General features: G+C 39.7%; 3 protein-coding genes across 3 annotated transcripts in view; 1 reads left to right on the top strand and 2 right to left on the bottom strand.

Moving 5' to 3' along the window:
- Positions 1–23,636, bottom strand: part of LOC129352603 (cadherin-23-like) — a 42,854-nt gene extending 19,218 nt beyond the window's left edge. The window contains exons 1-8 of the mRNA XM_055021670.1: positions 23,258–23,636; positions 22,803–22,931; positions 22,596–22,724; positions 22,252–22,479; positions 1,703–1,924; positions 1,419–1,538; positions 1,135–1,315; positions 929–1,062 (exon numbers count right to left, since the gene is read on the bottom strand). Coding sequence (XP_054877645.1) covers positions 929–1,062; positions 1,135–1,315; positions 1,419–1,538; positions 1,703–1,924; positions 22,252–22,479; positions 22,596–22,724; positions 22,803–22,931; positions 23,258–23,506 — 1,392 coding nt within the window. The 5' untranslated portion in view covers positions 23,507–23,636. The remainder of the gene's footprint in view (positions 1–928; positions 1,063–1,134; positions 1,316–1,418; positions 1,539–1,702; positions 1,925–22,251; positions 22,480–22,595; positions 22,725–22,802; positions 22,932–23,257) is intronic.
- vsir (V-set immunoregulatory receptor) lies at positions 4,647–20,537 on the top strand. The gene is made up of 7 exons (XM_055021673.1): positions 4,647–4,865; positions 13,854–14,255; positions 14,429–14,479; positions 14,563–14,673; positions 15,384–15,411; positions 16,228–16,403; positions 18,552–20,537. Exons 1-7 carry the CDS (start codon positions 4,787–4,789, stop codon positions 18,587–18,589), a joined length of 885 nt encoding a protein of 294 aa, XP_054877648.1. The 5' UTR covers positions 4,647–4,786; the 3' UTR covers positions 18,590–20,537.
- Positions 23,385–25,891, bottom strand: part of LOC129352604 (cadherin-23-like) — a 125,542-nt gene continuing 123,035 nt past the window's right edge. The window contains exons 30-34 of the mRNA XM_055021671.1: positions 25,736–25,871; positions 24,484–24,872; positions 23,672–23,773; positions 23,535–23,586; positions 23,385–23,407 (exon numbers count right to left, since the gene is read on the bottom strand). Of these exons, the coding sequence (XP_054877646.1) occupies positions 23,385–23,407; positions 23,535–23,586; positions 23,672–23,773; positions 24,484–24,872; positions 25,736–25,871 (702 nt within the window). The remainder of the gene's footprint in view (positions 23,408–23,534; positions 23,587–23,671; positions 23,774–24,483; positions 24,873–25,735; positions 25,872–25,891) is intronic.

Genomic DNA, 25,891 nt, shown 5'->3' with positions numbered 1-25,891 from the left:
ATCATTTTGGATGCATGATTGAAAAATAAAATCTTCTTTTCAGTCACCTGAGGCTTACTGATGTTGTATTTGGTAGTTATAGCTCAGAGGTCATAACCTTCACAAAATCTAACATTTTCAACACAAAGAACAGCATCTTCAGATAATAATGCAGCCACGACCGTGTTTCACTGCCTGTACTTTATTCTTTTAGTTTCACCATAATTCAACCTTCTAGCCTCTTGCAAAGCTTAATTGCTCCGTTCAAAATAAAAATAATACAGGAGATAGTCATCAAACACAGAATAGAACCACCTGTTGCAAATTTCTAAAGCTCATTCTGTGTCATTTTTGTCATCTTTACTGATTCTGACTCCAGCTTAAAGAGAGATCTTTCTGATTCTCTGAAACTCCTCCACTAACCACAGCGTTAGCTAAAATATGTAATGAGGAGAAGTCGAGAAAAGCTGAATCTTCCTTCAGGTTCATCAGATTCACTATAGCTGATGACAGGATGAACTCACACAGACCGCATCAAACTTTTAATTTCATAGTGTGTACACTCCTGCAAGGTTCATTTTATATTTCCCCCTACTATATCTATTGTTTTTCAGTTGATTTTTAAAAGTGTGTGTATTATTGAACACAAAAACTGCTTTGAAATTGTCTATAGTTGTTCTACCTCTACCTTTCATCCACTATATGTAATGTTTGATATTCATTTTTGTCTCCTGCTTTTCTGGCCTGGAAACAGTAAAAGCACAGAGGAATGTATTCCTACAGCAGTTTTCTGAAAATAAAGGATATAGAAAGTATCTTGTGGGCAGAATCCATGCAAAGAGATATTATAATACAGAAGTGATGCTTGTAAGTTCCCATTTATGGAAGAGGATATGATAATAAAGTTGCGTCTGCTCTTTTCGTCGGCTGCTGACGTAAAGCGGCTCACCGAACTGTTGCGCGACGGCGTTCCCAGGTCCCGCGCCGTGACGGTGATGTTGTAGAAAGCTGTTGTCTCTCTGTCCAGCTCCACGTCCCTCCTCACCCGAAGCTCACCCTCCACAGGAGAGATCATGAACTCATCTGATAGCGAGGCAGAGAAAACCTCAGAAATGGCTACAGATGCTCAGAGAAAACAAACAGAGGGACACTGACTCTGGTTATCTCCGCCGGTGATGCTGTACTCCACTTTGCCGTTGAGACCGGAGTCTTCATCGCTTGCTCTGAGGGTCCAGACCCGCGGGCCCGGCTGGCCCTCCGTTACCTCAAAGGGACCCTCGTACTGCCTGGGGAAGGTCGGCGTCACGTCGTTCACGTCCAAGACGTTTACCGACACCTGGAAGCAGGAAGGAGACAGATTTTTATTCAAACCTCCACAAAGCAAGAGCTGGTGATGGGAATCTGGATGATCTACTATGGACGACAAAACATGATCTTACTGTTGTGCTAGATGTCAGGCGAAGAGCAGGTTTTGGACACTGATCAGTAGCTGTGACAACCAAAGCATAATGCCCGTTGCTGATCTCGTAGTCCAGCTCCTTCACAGCAGTTATTCTCCCCTGAACACACCCCCCCCCCCCCCCACACACACACACACACACACACACACACACACACACACACACACACACACACACACACACACACACACACACACACACACACACAGTTAGTGGTTTGTTTTCTTGTCGTTATCCCTCCTATGACGGAGTAGACGCCTCACCGTGATGCTGTTGATGTTGAACGTCTGGATCAGGTTGCCCCGGGCGATGGCGTACCGCAAGGTCCCATTCAGACCTTCGTCTGGGTCGATGGCTGTTACCGTGGCAATGGTGGCCCCCACTGTGTCGGGTCCCTCGCTCAGCACCGTGACATACTCCTCCTCTGGAAACTCTGGCGCGTTGTCGTTCTCGTCCACGATTCGAATGTAGACGGCGGTAGAGGTCTGAACGAAGACGTCACATCAAGGTACAAACACAAATATCAATTAGTAGATCGAAATAGTTCAGAAGATCTTTCTACAGCGTAAATGACAACAAACTCACAATTAAAGCTCTGTTGTAATACCATAATAATAATTTTATGATGCTGTGATGTCATTTTCATATAATTTTCAGTAACTGCTTCTCTCAAAATAAATAAGGAAATAAGAGTATGGATCAATTTCTAAATGAAGGCCTTCATAAAAAGTTAATGTTTTAACATTTAACATTTTGAAGTTAAAATATTAACTTCAAAATGTTTTGGAGAAAAAAATAATTTTGAAATTGTTGAGTAGAGAAAAAAACATTTAAATTTAGTGAAGGATTTTGGATCAGCATGGAAGTGAAAGAAAGGTCTGAGTAACTTTCTGTTCAACCAGTTTGACGTGTTTATCTCCCCCACCAAGGCGGGAACAAGGAAATTTGTCTTTGCATTTAACTGAAAACAAAACACAGATGATGTAATTCACAAATTTCACACAAATTCTTATGTAAATCAATTCAGAGAGAATAGGTAGGAGATATTATTGAGGTGTAAAGCCAGAAACAAAGGTTGAAATATTGCTATTGTCCCACTTCTGAAAGGGAGACAATAATTTGCCATTTTTCCACCATGTGAGCCAGGGGACAACATTTTGGAGGAGACGGTTCTGTTGGCGGAACAAAAACGCAGATAGTTTTAAAAACAAGCCTTGAAACTGAATTTTATGATATTTCATTTACAGTACATCAAAGCACAGTTCAGAAAAATCACAGTGTTTTAAAACCACAAAACATGTGCTTTGAGTAAATGGTGAAAGGAAAACCAACACACACGGGCCAATAAGCCACCTCTGCTTCTTTATGAGTTTGTTCCTCAGTCTTAAAAAACGTTGTACTTTGAATCTCTGGTACAAAATGTTTTATGTGCAAATCCTTGTTTTTAAGATGCTATTTCATCATAAGATGGCCACTGCTGGGCATTTCACCGTTTGGTAATCCATAGTTTTGAAATTGTGGTTGTTTTGTACCCAACAGCGTCTGCCATGGGTCATTTCTTACCATTTAAGTTACTATGAATGAATCACAATTTACTGCATGCAAAAAAACCCAAACCAACCAAACAAACAACAAAAACAGGTTAATTGACCCCGATATAAATAATACAAGCAGCTAAAATACTCGTATATTTTAGCTTGTTCACTGGTGTGTCATTATTTTTTTCAAACTGATTTAGATTATTAAGCTCCAATCTGATCGATTTGGTGGATCATTTTCTGGAGGATTTTATCTCTGATAGTTACTAGACTATCAGACCAGACCATAAAAAAGTTCTCAATATCAAGCAGGCTTGGAATATGGAACATTTCATTTTTCAAAGCTTGTTCAAACAACTGCATGCAGAAATGTTTTACCCTAATCCTTATTTTCTCAACCAATGACAGATGAACCTGGTAGTAACTGAGCTGCTTTTATTGGCATTCAGGGAAAATATTAAGATAATAAAAGTGAAGCGATTACAAGATAACAACTCAAAGGATGGCTTGTTAAAACACAGTGACCTTTGTTTTTTGTTTTGTTTGTTTTTTTAGACACACTGCCAAAGAGAAGTGCAGCAATAACTATATTAGGAACTTGTACAATGACCTGAGTTTGGCAGCAGGGAACCGGAGACGAGTGCTTGTAACTGCGAAGGGAACAGCTGAACCAGATGTTTAAATACACAGAATGTCAAGAGTTTATGCAAATAATCAAACCCTTGACATATTTTTTTTTATTATTCTTTAACAAACAGAGATAATTTTGGTAATTTCAACTGACCTAAGACAGGAGAATTCTAGTCTGATTTCACTTCAGACAGGGAGGAAATTTTATATGGTGTATATAAACTTTTAGTTTTAACATGAAATGTTGTGTTGAAGTCAAAAATTGGATTTGGGAATGATGAGGTCAGAAATGTTTATTTTTTTCAATGTTGCCCATCATGATCACAAAACGGTGAATATTTTATAAACTGTAGACGAAAAAACAGAGCCGTACTTCACTAAACGAACAGAATATGGTTGATTGCTTAAAATAGAGCCAAGTTCGTAGAAGTAATTGAACGGTGAAAAGTGTTTGTAGAAAAGTGGAGGAAATCAAGAGTCTCAATGACGTCACAATAATAGTTTATTAGTATTTTGTAAATACTTCATAGCAACTTATTCATTAAAAAAGTATGTGAAGAGATAGAAAACCTTGGAGGAAAATAGGCTTTTGTTTGTGTGTTTGTTTTACTGCAGCCATGTTGGTTCTATATGCAAGGCGGCCATGTTGGACTTTTAGGACCTTCTGTGTTTACTGGTTGGAGTTCTGAAATGAAACTTAGACATTTCAGCTTCTAGGTGGTGATTGAAAGGGACATTCCTTTGTTGTTTATATGACAATAAAACATATAAATTATTATTTTTATGGGTATCAGAGTAAAGGGAACTGAAAAGTTGGATATAATTAATTTACCAACATACATTGAATCTTGAGGTTAATGTGCTAAGGCTGAATAAGGTATGAATAGAATTATCTTCAATCATTTTAGATAATTTTAGAGTGTATTTAGCATATGTGGATGTTTTATCCTTACTTTTTCTCGATGGTGGCCTGAACTTCCGGGATCGGAGCTAGTAAGGGGCGTGGCTTAACCACTCCTGGTCTCGCACGAGAGAGAGAGAGAGAGAGACCGCCCCTTTCTGCCCGACTCTTCATTTTACTACGAGTGAAACAAGACCAGCCGGAGAGAAGAGGTCCAACAGCTGAGCACATTCTGCTCTTCTGCTTCTTTTGGTTGAGTTTTTAAAGTCCTGGTGGCCATGGAGAGGCGACGGACGTCCGTTTGGAGGAGAAAGTTCCAGTTTTGGCTCGTCTGGTTGCTGTTTGCTGTTGCTGGAGGTAAAGCTTGAATCCCGCTGACATCTGACACTTTTAATACTTTCTGCACCCCGCGGTGTGAGGACTTGTTGTCACATTGAAGCTGACTATTTATGACTTTTGTCATTATTTGATTGTGGAACGTTAGCAGAAGTTTGAACGTGTTTGGTCGTAACTCTGCCCAGATGGTGTTATAACGCTGACAGCTCCAGTCTGGTGTAATTTAACCACCTCATCTCCTCTGAAGCTTTTTTTCTCAAACAGCTGCGCAGCATCACAGTTTATGCTGGAGAGCTTCTGTAAAAAAAACTGAGGTGAAAACATTTTGAGACGGAACATCTGGCGTCGAGCGGCTTAAACGCCCCTCCCTGTGGGGAACCAACCGAAACACATGCAGCACTTTGGGGCGACCTTTGTTTCTTTTCTTTTCTTGTTGCCAGATCTACATGTCTAGAAATAAAGGAGAGGCATTGCGGCTTGCTGGCCTAATGAGCAGCGGGTTTCTGCAGATTTGGCCTTTGCTGGAGGAGAGCTGAGCAGCTGGTGCCTCAGCAGGCGCTGTTATCACTCCCAGGCTCCAGGATAAGTCTATTTAGATATGCAAACTCAGAGGAGATGATTCCTTAAAACACCTTAAATATGGGTCAAATGACCTAAGAGTACCAGTTGATGAACTCACACACTGGGACACATTTAGGGTTGATGTTGACTCTCATCATTAACAATAATTTTGTCCCTTTAAATGTTATTTCATTCCTGTGAACAAACAATTTCCCTTTGCCAGTGTGTGCTGGTTTATTTTTTAATAGAAATAATAATTAAAGTGCTTAAAATGTAGTTTTTTTAAATTTATTACCTTTTTTAAAACCATGTCTCCATTTATCACAAGCCAATATTTTCCTATTTGGGTTAAATGATGGGCTCCGTTGTGTGCAGGCTGCAGAATGGTTTGTTGTTAATGTTTAAAAGTAGACTTCACATAAATCCTATATTTCCTGCTCAATTACAATTTATTTTCTTACTACCAGTTTATAACCCAAATAAGAGCGAAGCAGAATTGCAAACTGCTAAAATTGATTATATTTAGCATCTGTTTGGACCAGTTGACATGTGCTGATGATGTTGAACCTTTGTCATCTACCACGGCGTCGACCATGAGGGAATCCGTCCCCACCAGTCGTGCCTATCTGTTTCTTTTTCTTGCTTATTTGTCTTAGAATAAAGGATCAAATTTAGACACTGTGCTAATGAATTGTGCCAATATTAATTAATATGCAGTGTCCTAATCAAATCAGTGAATAAAAAATAGATGGCACTGTGTCACTGTGGATCTTGGTAGTTGCTGAATCTGCGTCTGAAGCTCCAGAAACTTGCCCGTCTGGGTAGGACTGTTGTTCAGAAATTGGAAGTGGGCGTGGTGAGAGTCGTGTGACGCACGTTGGAGTCGGCGGGCCTTGTTCAGTTTTCCCACGAATTTTGTCCGAGATATTTTTTTTGTTTTTTGCGAAAAATAAAAATCTCCTGACCTTGTGGAAACCAACAGTTTCTCATAAAAGCATTTATTTTGACATAAGAAAGGAAGTAGTTTCTGATTCACCCAGTTGTGTTGGCAAATTGGCTAATAGATTTCTCAATAGGTTGGCAAACCTCTAAAAAACTTTAGATACTTCTGAATCTTAGCAGCGTTAAAACTGAGGATTTGTGACCATAGAGACTATCGAATGATTGATGCTCAAAACAGGAAAGGTGGAATTTCATTCAAACCTTAACTGGAAAGTCCTCCAGATATTGTTTGAAAACTGTTTTGAGTCACGAAACGGTACATTTCTGGAAAAAAGTATTTCAGTGTTCTTTTTTTTGGCATTAGCATTTTAGATCTGATTATTTGTGTCAAAGTTTCTCTGCTTGTGAAAAGTATAAATTGGAATTCTTAGTTTGTCAGGAAATAAAATCTAAAATCTCATTTTGGTTAAATTTTGCACATCATCCCATCTTGTGAGTTGCACCCCTGGAACTATAATATCAGTAACTTTTAATGTGCCTCTTTAAAAGTCATTTGTATTGTAAGGACTCCAGAACATTATCCCAGGATGTCTACACTGGGACATCCTGGGACTCAGTCTCCCAGTCCAGGTTTAAAACTAAAAAATGCCTTTGCATTTTTCTTCTCTTTTTCTAAAAAAGCAACTGAAAGACTCCATTAAGACGTGACAAGACCGACTCCAAATGCCTTCACCCTGTTTCTGTGATGTCCCCATTGTTGGGGAGTTTCCTTCATTTTAGGGCAATGATGAAAACAGTTTCTGTGGCTCTGCCAGTAATGGATTTCCACTTTGTAAGACCTGAGAGAAAGCCAGCTGCAATCAGAGGCTCTTTTCCTCCCAGATAAGCATTTAGCTTCTTGTTGCAGACAATGGCAGAAAAAAAGGAGTCGATGAAGAACATACAATGTACGGAGGTCCAAAAAGGCCACAATGTGAGAAGTAAATAGAGTAAATCATTACCTGGTAACTGAAGTGTGTAAATGAGTAATGTCAGTAGTCTATTAATAGTAATAGTCATTTATAAGATTTTATTCATAAAAAGCACTAAAATATAAATATTTTAATCATTTGGATCACTAATGTTCTGGTTGAGATATTTGGTCTTAAGGAGACTTACTGTGCAGGTCAACCAATCAGAAGCCAGGCTCCATTTAAAGTGGCTGTTTGAAATATTTCACACAACAAAATAATTTCAGTTTATTTATTTAAATTGGTTCATTTCCCGTTCAATTGAAAAATGAGTAATATTAGTGATTATTTTTGTTAATTTTTACATTTTGGTGCTTTAAAAATGACCAAACCATTCTTTCTCACACTTTCTCGCAGTCTCGACTGCATTCTGAAAAAATGCTAAATAGTAAGAGGTAAAAGTTTAACCTAATAAGATTTAATTATTTGCAACTAAATTTGAAGTATGACAAAAATATTGAGGAAAGGATTTTGTAAATTGTGGCCTGTTTGGCACTCCCAAATGATTTGGACCAATTTTTCCCCTTATTTTGTAAGTAATTAGTTGTAAATGTTAAATTATTAAGACATGGATGCTTTCATAAATTTTTCTGTTTATTTTTAGTTTAGTTTTAATTCAAAAATATTCATTAAATAGTGACACTTTCAGCACTCCATATATTACAAAATCACTCTAAGGGTCTTTACCGCTTTGCTTTCCTGTCCTGCTGTGGTTCGTGTTGTGCACACATCGATTCTGAGTTAAATGAGTGCATCTTAATTAGGAAGCAGGTTTCCATAATCAATCTCATTGACGACAACCTGCCTGCAGAGGGAGGGAGGAAGCTGGTGAATGATTGTGCAACAGTTGTGTGGGCATATTCTGCATGTGCTGCATTAGTAATAACAGGAGAGTGGAGGCGGGGGCACTTCTTTTGTTTTGGGAGATTTTTGCCTGCGATCATCTTTAAAGGTCTGCATATTTGTCACGTTTAGCATGCAGCGATTTATGTCTTGATGTTGCCACCAGTGACCTCCACGCTGCTGGGAACACTTTGTCCCCCATGTGGGTGATTTTTCTCAGCAGCCCAGGGTCACATCATTAACCACAAGGTTAAGAGCCTTGACTGTTCAAGAACATCATGAAAAAATATATCTTTGGTGATTTCATAGTGATAACCAGAGATACACAAAAACATTACCTGATTTATTTTGTTTAAAAAAACCCAACTATTATTCCTGCTTCATCTAAATCATAAAGCACAACAATTATTACAGCTGTAATGCATTTAACTTTTAATCTCAATGGATTTCAATGCAGTTTATTTATTCATCATCAGTTATCATGTCATCACAAGTCACTGTACAGATCCAGTTAATAATACATAGTTTAATTAATCTATATAAATTATAATTAGGGTGTAGTTGTTCTATATTACACTTAAATTAAATTCATAATTCCACCTGATAAAAGCTATGCATTGAGAGTCACTGGCTTTGTGGCAGTCTCTCCTCTGTGGTGCCAGTAAAGCACAACACTTTCTCAGCAAGCAAGTAGAAAACCACAGATCCATATCTTTGTTGTTTTGACACACCAAATAGCCAACAACAAAAAAACATTTCTGGTAATGTTAGTGTGGATTTGATTTTTCATTTTAGATCGGCTGCTTTGCAGATGCCGGCCAACAGTGTCAAGTAGATTAATGCCAAGGTATTTCAGCTTCCTTTTTAATAGTTGAGACAAAATCTGCAAATGCTTACATTTCCCAAAAGTAATTTGGAGCTATAGTGAAAAGAAAAATCTCTAAACAGGCGAATCTGGAAATACTGAACCACAAATAGACACAAGACTAATGTATGATTTGAGGGAAAACACCCAAAAATCACCTAATCACTGGTGAAAAGATGTGCTGGTTTTCAGATTGCTTTACTGAAGATGGAAAATAAATAACCTTAGGCAGACGTCGAGCTTTTCTGAACACGGTGACCTGCTGACAGTTAACCGCCTCCTACTGTGATTAAGATTCAAACACGTCTTGTTGCTGATCCATTTTTACTGTCATACCAGAAGCTTCTACCAGAACTCCTTCTGCTCTTTGTTCACGCAGCGGACACTCCTTCTGGTTTTTCCGTCATCCTATGACGGGAAAGATCTGGGAATTAGTGCAATATGGTTGCGTTGGAGTAATTTGGAACATTTTGGAGAGATGAATATCCTTTGATTAGTCAGATATCAAATTCTTCAGCTTGGAGAGTGAGAAAGCTGTGAGTGGCAATAGGTGTCAACCAAACAAAGAGGGCCTGTTCCTGGGACCCCCAGGGAATCACAGGAGCAGAAATCTAGATATGAGAGAGCCAACAACAGATCTGTCAGAAACATTCTCCCTGCAGATATCAATTAGCTTGCTGTGTGTTTGTACGTTCTGGCAGGTCAGAGCAGTTCTGAGGTTGATACAGGTAAACTAAACTCACGTGGCATCTTCACAGCCTCCCTCCAAACACTTCCCCACAAAAGCCCCATCTTGTTGGAGTGATATCTCTGTAACACAATCTGTGTGAACCCGTGACCCTCTAATCTGAACACATTTCAACCAGAAACTCAAGCCTTATGTAAATCAGGCGAGAAAAGGCAGCCGGGTTTGTGAAGAAGGTGTGGTGGGTGTGAAACAGAAGAGACGCCCCATTGTCCCGCAGAGCAGACAGGAACAGCCAGAGGATACCAGTTTCACCTTAATCACCCTCCACGCTCTTCCTATTGCTTCTCCTTGCACACAATAGCGATTGTAGCATTCAGCTGCCTGACAGGAAAATACTGCATGGCACACACAGGATGCACACTTGGCGTGTATACACACATTCACGGATAATCAAAGAGCAAAGGTCGCAGCTTATCAAGCTACTGTACTTCCTTTCCAGCTGATTGTTAACGAAACATTTAAACTGCGTTTGACATTTATCAAAAACAAGCTGCAGTGCTTCCTGATTTAGGCCCAAACCCCAGAATGCTTTCCGTGCTTGGAGCATGTGTGCACTCTCTGAAACTTAAACGCACCATGTTCATGACCAAAGTCTAGTTAAATCCCAGGAAGTTGCTGAAACAGCTGTCTTGCTGAGCAAACTTTCAGACATGTTGCAATACGTCCCACATATGCAGATTTTGAAAACACTTTAAATAAACAGTAAAAGAAGCATAATTCTAACTAACAAGTAATTTTTTTTCTTTTACTTTTAATCAGTAAATACAAAAAATCCATATAACAAAGGACATTTTAATAAGTGAGAGCACTGCAAGGACTCCAAGGAACCAGTAGGGCCAGTCTGGGCCAGGGTCCCACTTGTGTTTGAGTAACTTGTGTAAATGAAAAAAAAAAAAAAAAAAAAAAATATATATATATATATATATATATATATATATATAAACATATATATATATATATATATATATATATATATATATATATATATATATTGCACTGTGTTTTATATATATATATATATATATATATATATATATATATATATATATATATATAACACAGTGCAAAGCTTCATTCTGGTCATTGAATGCATTGCTGCATCTAAACAGCCAATCAAAATCAACAAAGTTCATCTGATTCAATGTGCATCTCTACCTGTTGACTTTGTTGCTAATTAGCTTTTATCTCCAAATATATGAGGACAGTTTCAGGCATCCAACCCTTCAAACAACAAGGAAATGTTAGCAGAATTGTAAACTCGAATCTGCTGTTCCTTCCAGCAACAGGTTCCTCTCTCTGGACCATCTTTTTCTTTCTGAATTGACTCTTGCTGTTTTGTTCGCTGCATTTTTGGAGACCTTTTCTCTCTGAGAGTCCTGCTGATGGACAGAGCCCAGACCTCTGAGACTGGAAGCCTCATCTGTACTTTCAGCAATAGATGATAAGTCCAGATCTAAATCCAATTGAAAATCTGTCTCAAGACTTGAAACTGTATGCTCTTCATCCAATCTCACTCAGCTTGATGTTAATATCAAAAATGTGGAAGAGTGCATGTGCATGCCACACTTTGAGATTTTTATGTGTGAAAGTTTTGAAAAGTCTTTGGTGGAGTGAGCCAATTCTTAATGGATGGTGCAGGTAAGACTGCAGTAACTGTAAAAAATTCAGATTTTAGCAGAGAATCTGAGGGACGTTATCAGGAGTCCAGGAAGGAAGTCCACCCTTCGAACTCAACACTGGCCGCATCTACATATTCAGACCTTTACTGTAACTTGTGACTGAAACTGTTACTATTCCTAAAACTTCTCTATTGATGCTGCTCACCCCCTCACTTTCTTGTAGTTGGCTCGTACACACTTCCACACACTCTTCCTGTCCTCTTGCAGCACGTAGCAATTTTGAATGCTCCACGACTCTGTAGTCTGCTGCAGATGTGCTGCAGACACAGGCAGGTTTGCTCTGTTGGTTCTTTCCATTGGCAGTGCTGCAGTCATTTATTTCAGATATTCAAGAAGTTCTAGAGTGGTTATGTGTCAGACTGTAGCTTGGGTCAGACGTTTATTTTGTTTCAGCAAAATAAAGTCCTGTTCATGAAAAACACACAACCTCTAATGCATTTTACTGCAAGAATAAAGAAGTTAAAACAGGATGTGGTTAAAAACAGAACTCATGAGTGAGACAGGTACAATATGCAAGAGGGCTCACAGCTGTCATGTACTTCCGGATGTTTGAAAATACAAAAATGTGCAGATAAACTGCTGTTGCATCACAACACCACAACTACCCAACTTGTTTATTTAATTTAAAATGAAGCATTTAGTTTGGGATTATTAAATCATGAACAAATTGTGATGCGATTATGCCAGCAACATGCAAGCCTGGTGTTGAAACTGCAGAGTCAAGAAAGTGGAATCTATCCAACAACACAAATTAGGAATGTTTCTCTGGAAATAAAACCAAGAACTGATGGGAGGATCCAGTTATTAGTCAGTCTGGCCCAGTTCACATTTGCCAAAATAACTTTGAATCATAACGGAGACTTTTGGAAAAAACATACTGTTGATGTTGTCTAAAGTTCACAGACTCTTTTGGGTTCATGGGTTATTTGGTTTCTTACATGCAGCCGATATGGTTTGAGTTCCTTTTTCTCAACATTTTGAAACTGCTTTCACATTTCATGTGAATATTTCAATTTATTCTGGCATAAGATCTTGTTACAATCGTACCTGTTTTGGATGTTCTTTCTGGCTCTTTCAGTTTTGTTATCTAATGTTTCTCAGACTCCTGATGGTTATCTTAATTCCTTTTTTCACAAAAAGATTTTATCCTGTTCAAATGCCAAAAAAAAAAAACCCCAGCAAAAAACATCCCATCAGTAACAGCAGAAGTGTGGAGGTAATGTAGTAAAATGCTCCCATTTTACTACAACCCTGATCTTTGGTTTTCAGAATTACTTTAGAAGTTTTAATTCTAAAGATTTTTATTTGGTTCTGTGCATCTTTCTAATGTAAATTCCCTAAATATTTATTCTGACAAATCTAGTTCTTGAAGGCCTGAAATACCCTCAACAAAATGTGACTTTTTGTTTTTTCCAGCAGGGTTATTCTTTGTCATCTTTAATCTATTAATACTCGGGATTTTTTTCCCCCATTCCTCTCAGGTTTTTTTTTCTTTTCCACTGCACACAAACACCTTCTTTCTTTCACAATCATTTACCAACTTCAGTCTTCAGCCCAAAACCATGAAGTGCCTTGAAAAAGTAACTATAACGCCTCAACTCTTTCACATTTGTTCATGCTAAAAATGCAACAATCGATGAATTCTTTTAGGATTTTTGGTTACAGACCAGAAAGTACTTCATAGTTGTTTGTAGTTTGCACCAAGCCATAGAAACATATGGAAATACTTTGGTCAGATGAGATAACATGCCAAGTCAGCGCAAACTGAATTCATTACGTTGGTGAAACATGAATGTTTTCCAGCATCGACAGGGAAGCTGGTTTGTACGGAGCTCTGCATCCAAACCGACTGAGCTTTACATGTTTTGCAAATAAAAGTCTCACAATGTGTAAAGCTGCATAGAGGAACACAGAAAGAAACTTCAAGTTGTAAAAAAAAATGTTTTAGTTTTCTTAGAAATTACAACAATCCTGGTATGAAAAATTTTAATAAAATACATTAATAGAATGTAAAAAAACAACCGTATAAAGTCAGTTTATCCTTCCTTTTCTGTTCTGTCTCAATTTTCACCTTCACAGAGACACAGTACACACAGCTGCACTGCAAACATTCATATCTGAAGTTAGGATGGTCAGTTAATTAAGACATTGTTGGGATGTTGGAGACGCAGAACAGCCAGAATTACCCACACAAAACATGCAGAGTCCATTCTGCTCATATTGGATCAAAACAACAGTGACAACCAACACTCCCATGTCCAGCTTTGAAATAAATCCATCTTTATTTTATTATGTTCAATTTAACCTTTATGCTACCAGGAAGTATAATGAGACTCATGTGTTTTTGTCTTTTCTTTCCAGCGAAAGTGACACCAACCCAGTCCAGCTTCTCACTGACCATGTCCCCTGTCCACCGGTACTACGCCTGTCCAGAGGGGGCGACTGCCACGCTGGTGTGCAACCAGAAAAATGCCAACTCACATTCCGGTCATGACATAAAGGACCGCTGGCTCTTCACGCCCCACATCGACGAGCACTGTAAAAGCGGGGAAACCCCACGCAATGTCGGCCACAAAGGCCACGGCCAGAACCTAGGAGTGGAGATGAGCCATACCAATGAAAAGATGTGGGTGATTCTCAAGAATGTGACCATCAAAGACCAGGGCCGCTACTGCTGCGTAGCCCTGGATGTGAAGGGGAATCACAACCATCCGACTGCCCAGCACATTGCCCACAGCTACGTTGTTCTTCACGTTACACCAAGTAAGCAGATCAAGCAGGCTGGACATACAATTTAAAATTACTGAGGGTCTTACAAGTTTTATCTCATCCCCGCTCCAGACTTTTTATCTGCTTATAGTGAAATGAGCTGTTAGATGTATAGTAAAGAAAAGTGGCCCAAGCACTCATTCCTGTGAATATTTTATTTTTTTTAGAGAGAAATGGGTCGGCCGACTGCACATTCTGGGATCCCGTACCTCCGCCAGGTGTGAAACTAACTCAGGCCTTTAAAAGCAGAATATGACTGCAAAGTTATTCTATTTTAAAATTCTTTCTTTTCCTTCAACAGCCTCGGTGCCTGTGGCTTTAGCCTTGGCTGCTTGCATTCTGGCTCTGCTGTCGCTGCCTCTCATTCTGGTCCTGGTCTACAAACAGCGAGAGAATTCACGGTCAAACAGACGTACGTACTGCACTGCAATGCACTGCTGGGAAAAATTATCTGCCTTCTTACAGAATTCTTGTCTTTGCTTTCTGGCTCCCTTGTTTCAGGGACATATTATATATTATTAAGGAAAAACATTTCCAAACCTGCCTGCACCAATGTGAAAAAGTGGGTTTTACTCCTGGAGGGAACATGAATGTCTGCTACATCCCTCAGGAGGAAAAGTTTTAATTCAGACACACTGGAAGGTTTATGTTCATAAACAGATTTTTTGTAGGGTTATGCCAGAGCATGATGTGTTATTTTAAATCTTTAAGCCTACTTCATGTTGTCAGTCAGATTTTATTCATGTGATTTCATAATTCTCCGTTTGGGAGTGACATGGCCTGTGATTGGTGGAGCTAATCATCATTAGAAAAGGTTGTACTTTCACATTGGGTCAGGTTGGTTTGGATTACTTCTCTTTCACCTAATAAATAAACAAAAATCAGATTTTTAACATTTAACTGTGCCAAAAACTTCAAAGCATAAGACTTCTGTAAGTTGGCCAGCAAATATTCACAGCAGAACTCAGAACACGTCTTTATGTTTTAATGTCCAAACGTTCAGTCTGACACGTTTCCTGTGGCTGTGGTGGATTAACTCCAGTTCACACAGTAGGAAGCACATTCACTCTGCTGTGCTGCAGCTCAGTCACAAAGGCTCATTTCCTGTTTCCTCTCTCCCAGGTGGACAGGAGCTGGTGCGGATGGACAGGTACGTTTTCCCACCGCCAGTTGATCTTAGAGCATCGAAACAAAGTCACTCCTCAGAAGGGACGCTCGCCGTTTCATTCTGTTGGGGTCTTGTACAGTGTGTTCATTTTTGTACTTCAACAACCGATTAAGTTTTTTTTTTTTGATTAATTACTGTTCACCACTAGGAAATATGGCTACGTGACTCCAGTACATATCATGCTGCAGTGGGAGCTCTCTGAAGGGTTGTTTTGGTTCGGTATCTAAGAGTCAAACAGATCAGATCAACAATCAAAGGAAATGGGGGGTTAATAGAAATTCTTTATGAATTTCTAAATGACTAAATTAAAGCTCATGTTATATTTGAGAAGTTGTAAAATAATGTATCTGCTACGTTGATAAAAATACTTGAGTCCAATGGAAGATAATGTGAAATACAATGTTTGGGTTCATGGAGGAGCAAAACGGATAAGACGGGGGAACTAATCGGTGAAGAGATGGAATAATTTGGAGTCTTGCATAACAGTGGTAGGATTATAAAAGCACGAACATGAAAACGCCACAATGTTGTCCTGATAACACGTATTGCAGAACTGGTCATTGTAAGCGAGGGATCCTGCTTGACCAGAATAATGACGTTCTATTAGGATTAGTTTACAGATATTACATGTATGGATTGTTTGGGTTATAGTTTCATCATTTACTATTCAGTTATTTATTTACTCCAGAAGTGACAAACATAAGGCCTCTGTCGTGAGGAACAGATGAGTTTTGAAATAGAGCTGTGAGTCACGCTGTGGTTTCTTACAAACTTCTCCTTCTTGTTTGTTGTGTGTAGCGAAGCTCAGGGCCACGAGAATCCAGTGTTTCTGGGCGGATCCCCGCAGGCAAAGACCCGGACTGTTTCCCAGATCCTGACCCGGCAGCCCTCTGAGACCAGCCACCACTTACTGTCGGACCCGGGAACGCCCCTCTCTCCTCCCGCACATGGCGACGTTTTCTTCCCATCCGAAGGTAGGAACAGAAGGAATCAGTGCCTTCATATTGTGACTGCAGTTGAAAGGGAAAACCTGTCTGTTTGGAGGTAAAAGAGAATGTAACAGACTTTTGGAGTAATAGTTTGTTGAATCATTTTTTGATTTTTCTTTGGTGGGATTCCATCAGCACCCCACGTCTTGCCTCGGTGATGTTTACCCACTTTGTCCAGCTGAAGGTTTCCAGATCCACTAGATTTTGAAGAAATTTGTGGCCCAACAGTTCATCTTTGGTTAATCCAACCACAAAACAAGATTTTTAGAGATCTTTAGACCTTCCTCCTTCGTTCGACATATGGGAGTGTTAAAGGCTCTCTGCATGTTGGCATCTTCCTCGACCCTAGTTCAATGATGCAGAAGATAGCTTGTGCCCTTCTCCTGACTGATACATTTGGAAAGTAAATTCTTTGGAAACTGAATGAAAAACAAGCTTTTAAATTCCTAAAAGGAGTAAATGGGAGGAAATAATTAATTCAGCAGGAATAAGAATTGCAAGTATTATAATTGTAATTACATATTTTGCTTCTTCCACATGTATTTGGCCAATTTTTGCTCATCAATCCTTAATTAATATTGTAAAAGGGTTTTAACAGGAGAAAAATCGAGCAGCACTCTCTGAAAGTCTTTGAGTTCCTTGCAGAAAAGTTTAATCTTGCAATGTAAAGCGTTGATCCGGTTTCGGGTTGATTTACATTCTGGGTTTTCTAGGTCAAGAGGTCTGGCTGAGTCATAAATGACTCTCAGAGTTAACCAGCAGACTGCCCTGGAGGATTTAATCTCATCTTTCAGCTCATCTGCCAGACCTGACACAGTTTACATTCAGCTCTAAATCAACCTTTGAGTCAGTCTGTGACCGAATCCTCACTGCCATGCTGGGTTTTATTGAGAAAAAAGAAAAACGACCAAAGATTGCTTTCATAATTACTGATTCATTTAGGCTAAATTCTCTTTTGAAATGTTGGACGAACTTAACAACGGTGCTTGGTGCATTGTGTAAAGGCATTGCACAAGGTAATGAGTCAGAAAGTTTAAATTTCAAAATCTAGAGTCTGATGCAATCCAGTATGACTATAACTCCATCCATATCAGCTGAAATATCCTGCCTTGCAAAAAGTGCATGTTCACACTTTAAACATCGTGGCAGAAGCTGATAAAGCCGACAGGTTTAACTCGTCTGTTAACCTCGAGGAGAGCTTCTTCCCATCAGATGTCATTATCTGTCTACTCAGTTTTCAGCCCAGCATCCTTTTCTGTTGCTTTTCCCTGACTGAACATAGAACATCAAACCTTAGGTACGCAAAAGAGCTTCCATTCCAGCTGTGTTTTTTTTAAATCTACGGGCACCTGGGCAGACATTCCTGCCATTCCCAGGTGGATTATTGAACTTCCTTGAAGACATATCTCAGCAGATGAGATATGTGGAACGGCAAATCTTTTTGATTTGCCGTTCCACAGCAAATCAAAAAGAACGCCGGTCTGTTTAGAGGTCGGTGACCCACTGTTGCTCTTTGCAGTACGCTCTGATTGGCGACGAGCCAGTCAGCAGCAGATTTTCAAAGTCATAGAAAGTTGGGATCCATTATGGATTAGACTTGATTGATCAGCACATCCCATAGCCCCTCATTTGGATATTGTAATGTGTGAGCAATGAAGTATTCTGAATCATGGAGGATTTCTGCTGGGCTATCTCTTCCACACTGAGGTTTGGTGCTGTGAAGAAACTTCAGCTTTCGTCTTCATCATTTTGGTCCTTCTGACGAGCTTTGCAGAGTTTAACATGAACTTCCCTGTTATCTCCGTGTTGCAACTCTGGTTTCGACTGTTGGTTCTGCTTTTTCCTCTTTTTTTACAGTTTCCAGCAAATCACCCATCATTCTGTGAATTTTACCAGTCTGTGTCTGCCCAAGTTTGAATTGATGTGGTGAAAAAAAACGTGAAAAACACAAATGTTGTCATTCGCTTTTTGCAGAGTTCTGACATATTTGTGCAGGAAGTGCAATACTGAATCTGAATACGCTTTCATATGTCATTTCACATCTGTCAGCAGAAAGTCTCAAAGTAACTGTTTTTTTTGTGGACACCACTGATTTCTATGTCCTCACTGATTTTCACTTGTTTTCCTTTTCAGACGTTATCCCCGAGGATCCAGACTTGGTGCAGATTTAAAGCCCATTCCTGCCGCTCTTCTGTTCTTCCCTTCATTTTAATACCAATGCTCTCCTCTTGAGCTCTCTCACAATAACTGCATAAACACTTATTGTTCCTGTCTGGATTTGTCATCTGTTCATTGTCTGGACTGCAGGAGGGAGAAGCGCTGCGTTTTTGACCCACATACCATTTCCACCTGCAACAACATCTGCAGGCCAACGAGTTGCATCTGATCTTCAGGCCAAACTCTGACAACAGCTCACAGGCCTGGCTCTGCCGCTGTCTTTCATTAACTCTTTAAGACGTGTTGAAAGTGGGAGTCTTGCTATAAGCAGGTGGAGAGTGATCTACTCAGCTCTTAGAGAAAAATCATTTAAGCAGCAAGTTCTTCTGAGCTCAAATCCCCACAGAGTTCAAATGCATCGCCTGAACTCTGCTCTCTGTCATGTGAACTTTCTACATGGTCAAATTTATGCTGTCAATCCTCCTGTTGTGATTGCATCGGTTTTCTTTTGCTGGTCATTAGAGAGCTGTCTGATTAACAGTTTCATAAAATGATGTGTCATTAGAGTTCATGTTCGTGTTGTATACAGGAATCAGAAGTCATTCTGACGTTTTGTGTCTCAGAGGCGCCAAGCACAGCAGAAATACTCAACGTACCAAAGAGTTGGGGCTTCATGGCTCTACAGCTTTATGTAGCAATAGTCTTATTTTACAAACAAACTCAGATGATCATTTGTCATCTGATGTTTGCACCACCAATCAATGCAGCGACGATACCTCAACAGTCGACTTGTGCGAGGTTTATTGGCCTTGTGGCTTGAGGGTATGACGTTAACCTTTTAAACATCAGTCTGTGCCACCAGATGAACACAAGATTTAACATAAAACCAGACCAAGCACTTAATTCAGACTGGGAGAGGCACCCAGTGGGGGCGTAATGGAGCCACTGGTGGGCAGATGAGTCTGGTGCAGGTTGTTCAGGGCATTCCCCAATATCCGTCCCCCAGGGAGCAGAAACTAAATGATGGCAGGTTGCATGAGATACTTGTTGCTTTACGATAGAACTGTTTTGTGAAAGAGGTTTTAGGTGTGATGAGAGCAAATATTCTCCAAAATGTGGCATTACATTTCTTTTTGTATGATTTCTTCTCTGCATTTCTTTTGTGCTACCTCAGACTCCGCTTCTGTTCGTCTGAATATTTCCCTTCTGTCCTCTACTTTTACAACTGCATCATGGCCTGAAACATACTTGTATAATTGAAAATAGATTTCATTTTTTAGGGGAAGATTTAATTGTTGTGTCTGTATAATTATGGAGAAAAAAAATATTTGTTTTTCTTTAATGTAGCCTCACAGATACTACCAAAACAAACAAACAAAAAAATCTTCCAGGAGTTGAACTCGCTGCCGTTCAGACACTTCCTCTAGATTTCACTGTGTTTATGTCCATCAGGGTAAAGGTTCAATCCTACTTTTGTGCAATGAGGTCTGATAAGCCAAAACTGTTAAATACTTTGAGCAAAAGGTTTAAAATGTCTCTTGTAGCAACGGTGAGATGCTACTGCATCACTTTGCCCATGTGTGACTGTGTTAATTCACTGGTAGTGTTATTTTTAATCTGGGGTAAAATGCATACAGCGTGTTAAGCGGAAATCATCTGAAGAAGAAAATGTTTAAGAAGTTTACATGACGGAGTAACATCTTGTTTTGTTTAGATGTGAGCCTGCTTACAAGTTTGTGGCTGTATATTTGTGTATAAGGAATATATAAGGAATAAGGAAGGGATTAAAGTTTTAAGAATTGATTTCTGGTTTCCCTGAAAAAAGTTTTTTGTATGCTTGATGACTTTTATATTGTACCTGTGTGTTTTTATACTGTAAAAAGCTTGCATGAGGGATGTTTCTTGCTTTTAAACAGCCCTCGTGGTATTCTGTATAATAAAAATGAAACTCTAAGCATTCTGCATCATCTGTGAAACCCTTGTTCCTCTCAAATGACAGATTTACAAAACCATTTCTCTACAAGGAGAAGCTGTTGTCCAGGGAGTCGTAGCAGATAAAACAAGGTTGTTCCACTTGTGTGCCTCTGAGATGCTGTTCACCAGAGAGGGGCTGGTGAACAGAAACTAAACACATAACCCGATGAAAACAATGTTTTTATAAGAGGAGCCAGAGCTAGAAGGTCTCTGCACAATGCATTAACAGGAACCTTATTCATCTCATGATTTGTGCCACCCACGTCCTGAAGGGTATAGCAGCAACGTCTCTTATCTTAACAGACATGTCGAAAAAGCTTTTTAAAGAGAAAAGGCAATGTTCTCTGTTGTCTTTTAGGAAATATGTCTTGTGGTTTTCCTGTTGACAAAACATCGTGCTTCCTGAGTCTGCGCTGCTTGCTTGAACTGCCTTTAACTTTCTGGGGTATCTGTGTTTTATGTGTACTGTTTGCTTTATCTTACATAGAGTGTAACGAATATCTAGTCTTCCATTGAGTAAATGTAGAAATGCAGTTTTGTAGGAATATATGTGAAGTAAAGAAATATTGGCAGGAAAATAAAGGATTAAAAATGATAACTTGGTGATAATTTGGAGGAAGTTCTGAACCGTTTTGGATGGAGCTTATCTGAATGATTGCAGGTCAAAGCTTCAGCTCTTTATCAGGAGTCCAAAGAGTGAAAATAAAAATAATGCGATCAGTAAACAGCAAATTTTGTCTTGATTAGATATGAACAAAAATTCAAAGGTGAAAGAGACAAATTTGATCTGTCACAGCAGAATAATCTCTAAGGTCCAAAGTCATCAATAAGAGGGATCCTTATTATCAAAACAAAGCAAAGTCCTGCACTGTCTCAAATAAAAATTAAAAATAAAACACAGCCAGGTATGGAATATTACTCAGTGGCATCATCCATCCTCTCCTTATTAAGAGCAGGACAAAGCACACAGTCCATAAAGAGACTGGTCAGTCATTGGTTCTGACTGCCAAACGTCCCTTAAACATGGAGTTGTCCTGTAATTAAAGATATTTCATTTCCGCTTTGAAATCAGTGAGAAATGAAATTTGTTTTATGCTTCAGATTCATCTTGAACATGGCATCATGTTATCAGATTTATGAGATTTAATGCAAAAATGAAAAATATATGTTAAAAAACAAACAACTATGAAATATTAACATGCACTAGTTTGGCAAACTTTGATTTTCGATTCCTGCTGATGAAAAGGAGGCAACATTTTAAAACTGCATCAACTGAGAAAATGAAATACGATGTAATTACAGATGAAACACTTTAGATATTAAGTATGGCTCAACACTTTCTTCAGATTATGGTTTCAGTTTTGTTAAATCATTTTGCATCAGTTCAGCTTTATGGAAAGCTGTGCATCTGCAGCTGCTGCTTCTCCACTGAACGTCACTGTTTCCACAATAATCAAAGTTTTTCTTGACTTCCATTGAAAACATACAATTTGCTCTTTCAAAAAATGACTTTATACTTCATTGCTTGTTGCTTCATCAGTCGAATGTATCAGGAGTATGAAGAAGACAATCCTACTGTATTTAAGGTGCAAATAACACACTTGTTGCTTAAAGTCATTTCAACTTCAAAGAAACTTCAAAACTCAAAGCCTGTAAAAGTTTAAAGTAAGAAACGTTTCGGTTCAGCGCTCCAGAATCTTACCGACAGCGGCGGCATGCCATCGTCCTCCACAGTGACGTTGAGGCGATACTCCTGCTGTCGCTCTCGGTCCGGAGGGGCCGGCCGGGTCACCATCTCCCCGGTCATGCGGTCCATGCGGAAGGTCAGGTCCTGGTTTCCAGCAGTGATGTAATAAAACAGCATGGCATTCGGACCAATGTCCCTGTCTGTAGCAATCACTCGCAGGACTGAGGTGCCTCCTCCCACGTTCTGCAAAACACAAAATGGCCAAACTTCACAGCAAACCTGGGCCTGAATATCTAAATCTCCAGCAATGGTTGAAAAGTAAATTTAAACTGGCTTCCAGGGATGAACCTCATCCTCACCTCGTTCACGCTGACGTTGTATCCCCGCTGGCTTTCAATGACAGGAGCATTGTCATTGACGTCCAGGATGTTGACGGTCAGCGAGTGGTCTGTGTTTCTGGTCGGTGAACCATTATCAGTGGCACGGACCTGCAAAACAGTGAATATTAAAAATGTAGATCAACAAAGGTTGAAACGTGTCATGACAACATAGCGCGGCTCCCTGACCTTCAGGAGGTAGCGATCTACAGACTCCCGGTCCAGAGCAGCGTTGACGTAAACCTCTCCATAGCTGTTATTCACCGTTTTGATCTTGAACACATCCTCCATGTTTCCAGCCACCAGAGTGAAATTCACCTGAGAGAAGATCATTCATTTTAAAATAATCTGAGTTTATTCTAAAACTCTAATCATAAAGTTGCTCCAAATACTGCAGTGTGATTAATTCTTCCTCCAGACTCTTAGACCTTGATTTCTAAATGAAATCCAATGACCTTTAACCTCCATGTGGTGCCATCTTGTCTATGATTGCAAAAGTGATCTTTGGTCGACTTAAGATGTTTTTAAAGTTAGGAAAAAAATAGATGTCTTTTCTTTGCTTCTTTGCATATTTAATTTATTTGTAGTGCATCAGAAATATCTGGCAGTTTCAAATTCAGAATCACTGGTGACTAAAGCCTCACCAGTCCATTTAAGCCGGCATCACTGTCCCTTGCCAGCACCACTGCCACTTTTTTCCCCATTGCCGTGTTTTCTGGGATGCTCACAGACGTATCAGACGTTATGTCAAACACAGGACTGTTGTCATTTTCATCCAGGATGGTGATGGAAACCTGGGAAGCAACAAAATTATCTGCAGCTTCCATCACATGCTGAAGATCGGTTCTTACCTTTAAAATGAAAGGAACAAAAACAAAGAGACAGTTTTCCATTCTGCTTTTTGTTCTAACAGAACCTTACCTTCTACAGATCCACAGAGGGATGCATTTGATAAAAGAAGAATGCCATTATTCTACAACAGATCAGACACAATACATTTAAAATAACAATGAAGTTGGATGTCAGGATGAAAGCTACAAAACTCCAAAGCGACGTACCACAGTGGAGTCCTTCTTCGGTCCTCCGTTGTCAGCTACCACAGTCAGAGTGTACAAATCTCCCTTTTCTCTGTCCAGCAGGCCTGTTACCGTGATGCGGCCCTGGAACGCCACAAACAAAAGGTCAAGAGTCACAAAACACAGAAAAACGACGAGCTATCAGGAAAATCCACAGACAAAAGGAATGGAAAAACTTCAAAGCTTTGAGCTCTTTGATCAGATTTCATTCATGCCGAAACAAGACTGCAGAAAATGAGGAGCGGCCTATTCACACTGCTTAAGGTTCTTCAGGTTCTGTTATTTCACAACCAAAGATGATGTATTTCACTGGAGTTTGAAAAACAACTGTGAAGTAGAAGAAAAAATAAAGTTTGTGGAGATTTTTCCAAGTGTGGATTTCTTCATTATTCAGCCACCAGAGACTGATAGTTTCTCAAATCCCCTTTTGATGTAGAATCATGTAGTCACAAATTTCCACCAGATTTACATCTAGAGGCACTAGTGAAAAATCCAAACATAATTTAATCAAATATTGATGTTATCTATGGCTTAATAAACAAGATGCAGAGGTTGTGAAGCAGAATGAGCTTTACAACCTGGTCACTGAAGAATCAGTTTCATGCCTCTGGTAGGGCACAGACCCACCAGTGGATGGCAGCGTTCGTTACATCAGAACCAATTCAGAAAATGCCTTTCCATTTCACCTTTATTGCATTAAACCCCTTCAGAAAACAATTTTGTAGCCGTAGTGTAAAAAATGTTGATATATTTATAATTACGCGTGTAATAATATGATGTGAGGCTTTTCTCACCGTGACACTGTCTATCTTGAAGAGGGCTAAGGCTGCCGGCGACGTGTCTGGGTCAAAGCGATAAGTCAGCTGGTTCAGGTTGTCGGCAGACTGGGCCTGGACCTGAACCACCTCCGTTCCCGTGGCGATGTTCTCCCGGAGGGAAGCCTCGTAGCCTGAGGAGAAGAAGGCCACGGCCTCGTCCAGCTCGTTCAGTAAGGTCACGTAGACGGTGCAGAATACCCGGTGAAACGGCGGCGCCTGGTCGGTGGCCGACACGTTCATGAGGTAGGATGTCTTGGTCTCGTAGTCCAGGTAGTCCACAGTGGTGACCAGACCAGTGCTGACGTCCACTTCAAACTTACGGTCTGAACCGGACACTATGGAGTAGGCAACAGCGCCGCCATCACCTGCACAGCAGGACAGAAACAGACATTCAGAATCCAGAATCACATCATTACAAACATATTTTTAACTGAGATTTTTGCTTTAAAGTGTCGACTTTAAAATATTGTTGTTAGTTTATAAATCATTGAATGATTTTGCAAAATAATCCTTTAAGGATCTGCTGTTGTTGGATCAACCTTCCTGAACTCTCAGCAGCATGCAGCTTCTATGCAACACAAATCTGGAATAAACGTCTAGAAAACTGCAAAACTGCTGTAACACTGACTTCCTTTAAATCAAGGCTAACACCCTCCTGATTAGAGCCGCCATGATTCATAATAACTGAACATTGGTCAATATATGATACTTGCATGATCATTTTGATGGGATTTGACAAAATGTAATGTTTATATTTTGTTTCTTAATTGGTTTTTGTTTTATGTTTTGTTTTTTTTGGTGCCTTGCTGCTGAAATTAGCAACGCAAATAAACTCGACTTGATTTCAAAGTTCTCGTAACAGAGTTATTTTTGAAACTTCCTCTGACCTGGTTTTACATTTATATAAAGAAAAGCCTTATTAGGAAGTGCTTATTTCAGTTTTATGGCCACTCTGATGCTTTGGAAAATGTTTGTCAGAATCACCAGATGAGCCACTGAGACAGTTTAACACCAAGGGAAGTGAAGAGAGGAAGTACAAACTGTGGAAGTAGTAAGACTTTAAATGCCAGTTGCAGACGACACAACGTTTCTCCACACACCAGAGATAAACAAGGTAAAAAAAAAAGAGAGAGAAGAATTTCTGATGGAACAGCACCAACTAGTGGCGGGGTTGATATTCTACAAGCCATCAGAGCGTACAGCGCTGGTCGGCTGCGGTCGGACTCACCGGTGTCAGGATCGGTGGCGCGGACTACGATCACAGAGGTTCCGATTCCAGCGGTTTCTCTCAGGCCCAGTCGGTTGTACTGCTGCTGGGTGAATACTGGCACCTCATCATTGGCATCTTCAACATATATGATCACCTGCAGGAGAATTAGGATTA

Source organism: Poeciliopsis prolifica, unplaced genomic scaffold (assembly GCF_027474105.1).
Source record: "Poeciliopsis prolifica strain line A6 unplaced genomic scaffold, Auburn_PproV2 SCAFFOLD078, whole genome shotgun sequence".
NCBI lineage: Eukaryota > Metazoa > Chordata > Actinopteri > Cyprinodontiformes > Poeciliidae > Poeciliopsis > Poeciliopsis prolifica.
The sequence above is the reverse complement of the archived record's forward strand: the minus strand, read 5'-3'. Positions and strand labels throughout refer to the sequence as shown.

Excerpts from the sequence above, each read along its gene's own strand:
- vsir (XM_055021673.1), top strand. The coding sequence starts at position 4,787 with ATGGAGAGGCGACGGACGTCCGTTTGGAGGAGAAAGTTCCAGTTTTGG. Across the intron at positions 4,866-13,853 it reads GCTGTTTGCTGTTGCTGGAG|CGAAAGTGACACCAACCCAG; the intron begins GTAAAGCTTGAA and ends TTTTCTTTCCAG. Across the intron at positions 14,256-14,428 it reads TGTTCTTCACGTTACACCAA|AGAGAAATGGGTCGGCCGAC; the intron begins GTAAGCAGATCA and ends TATTTTTTTTAG.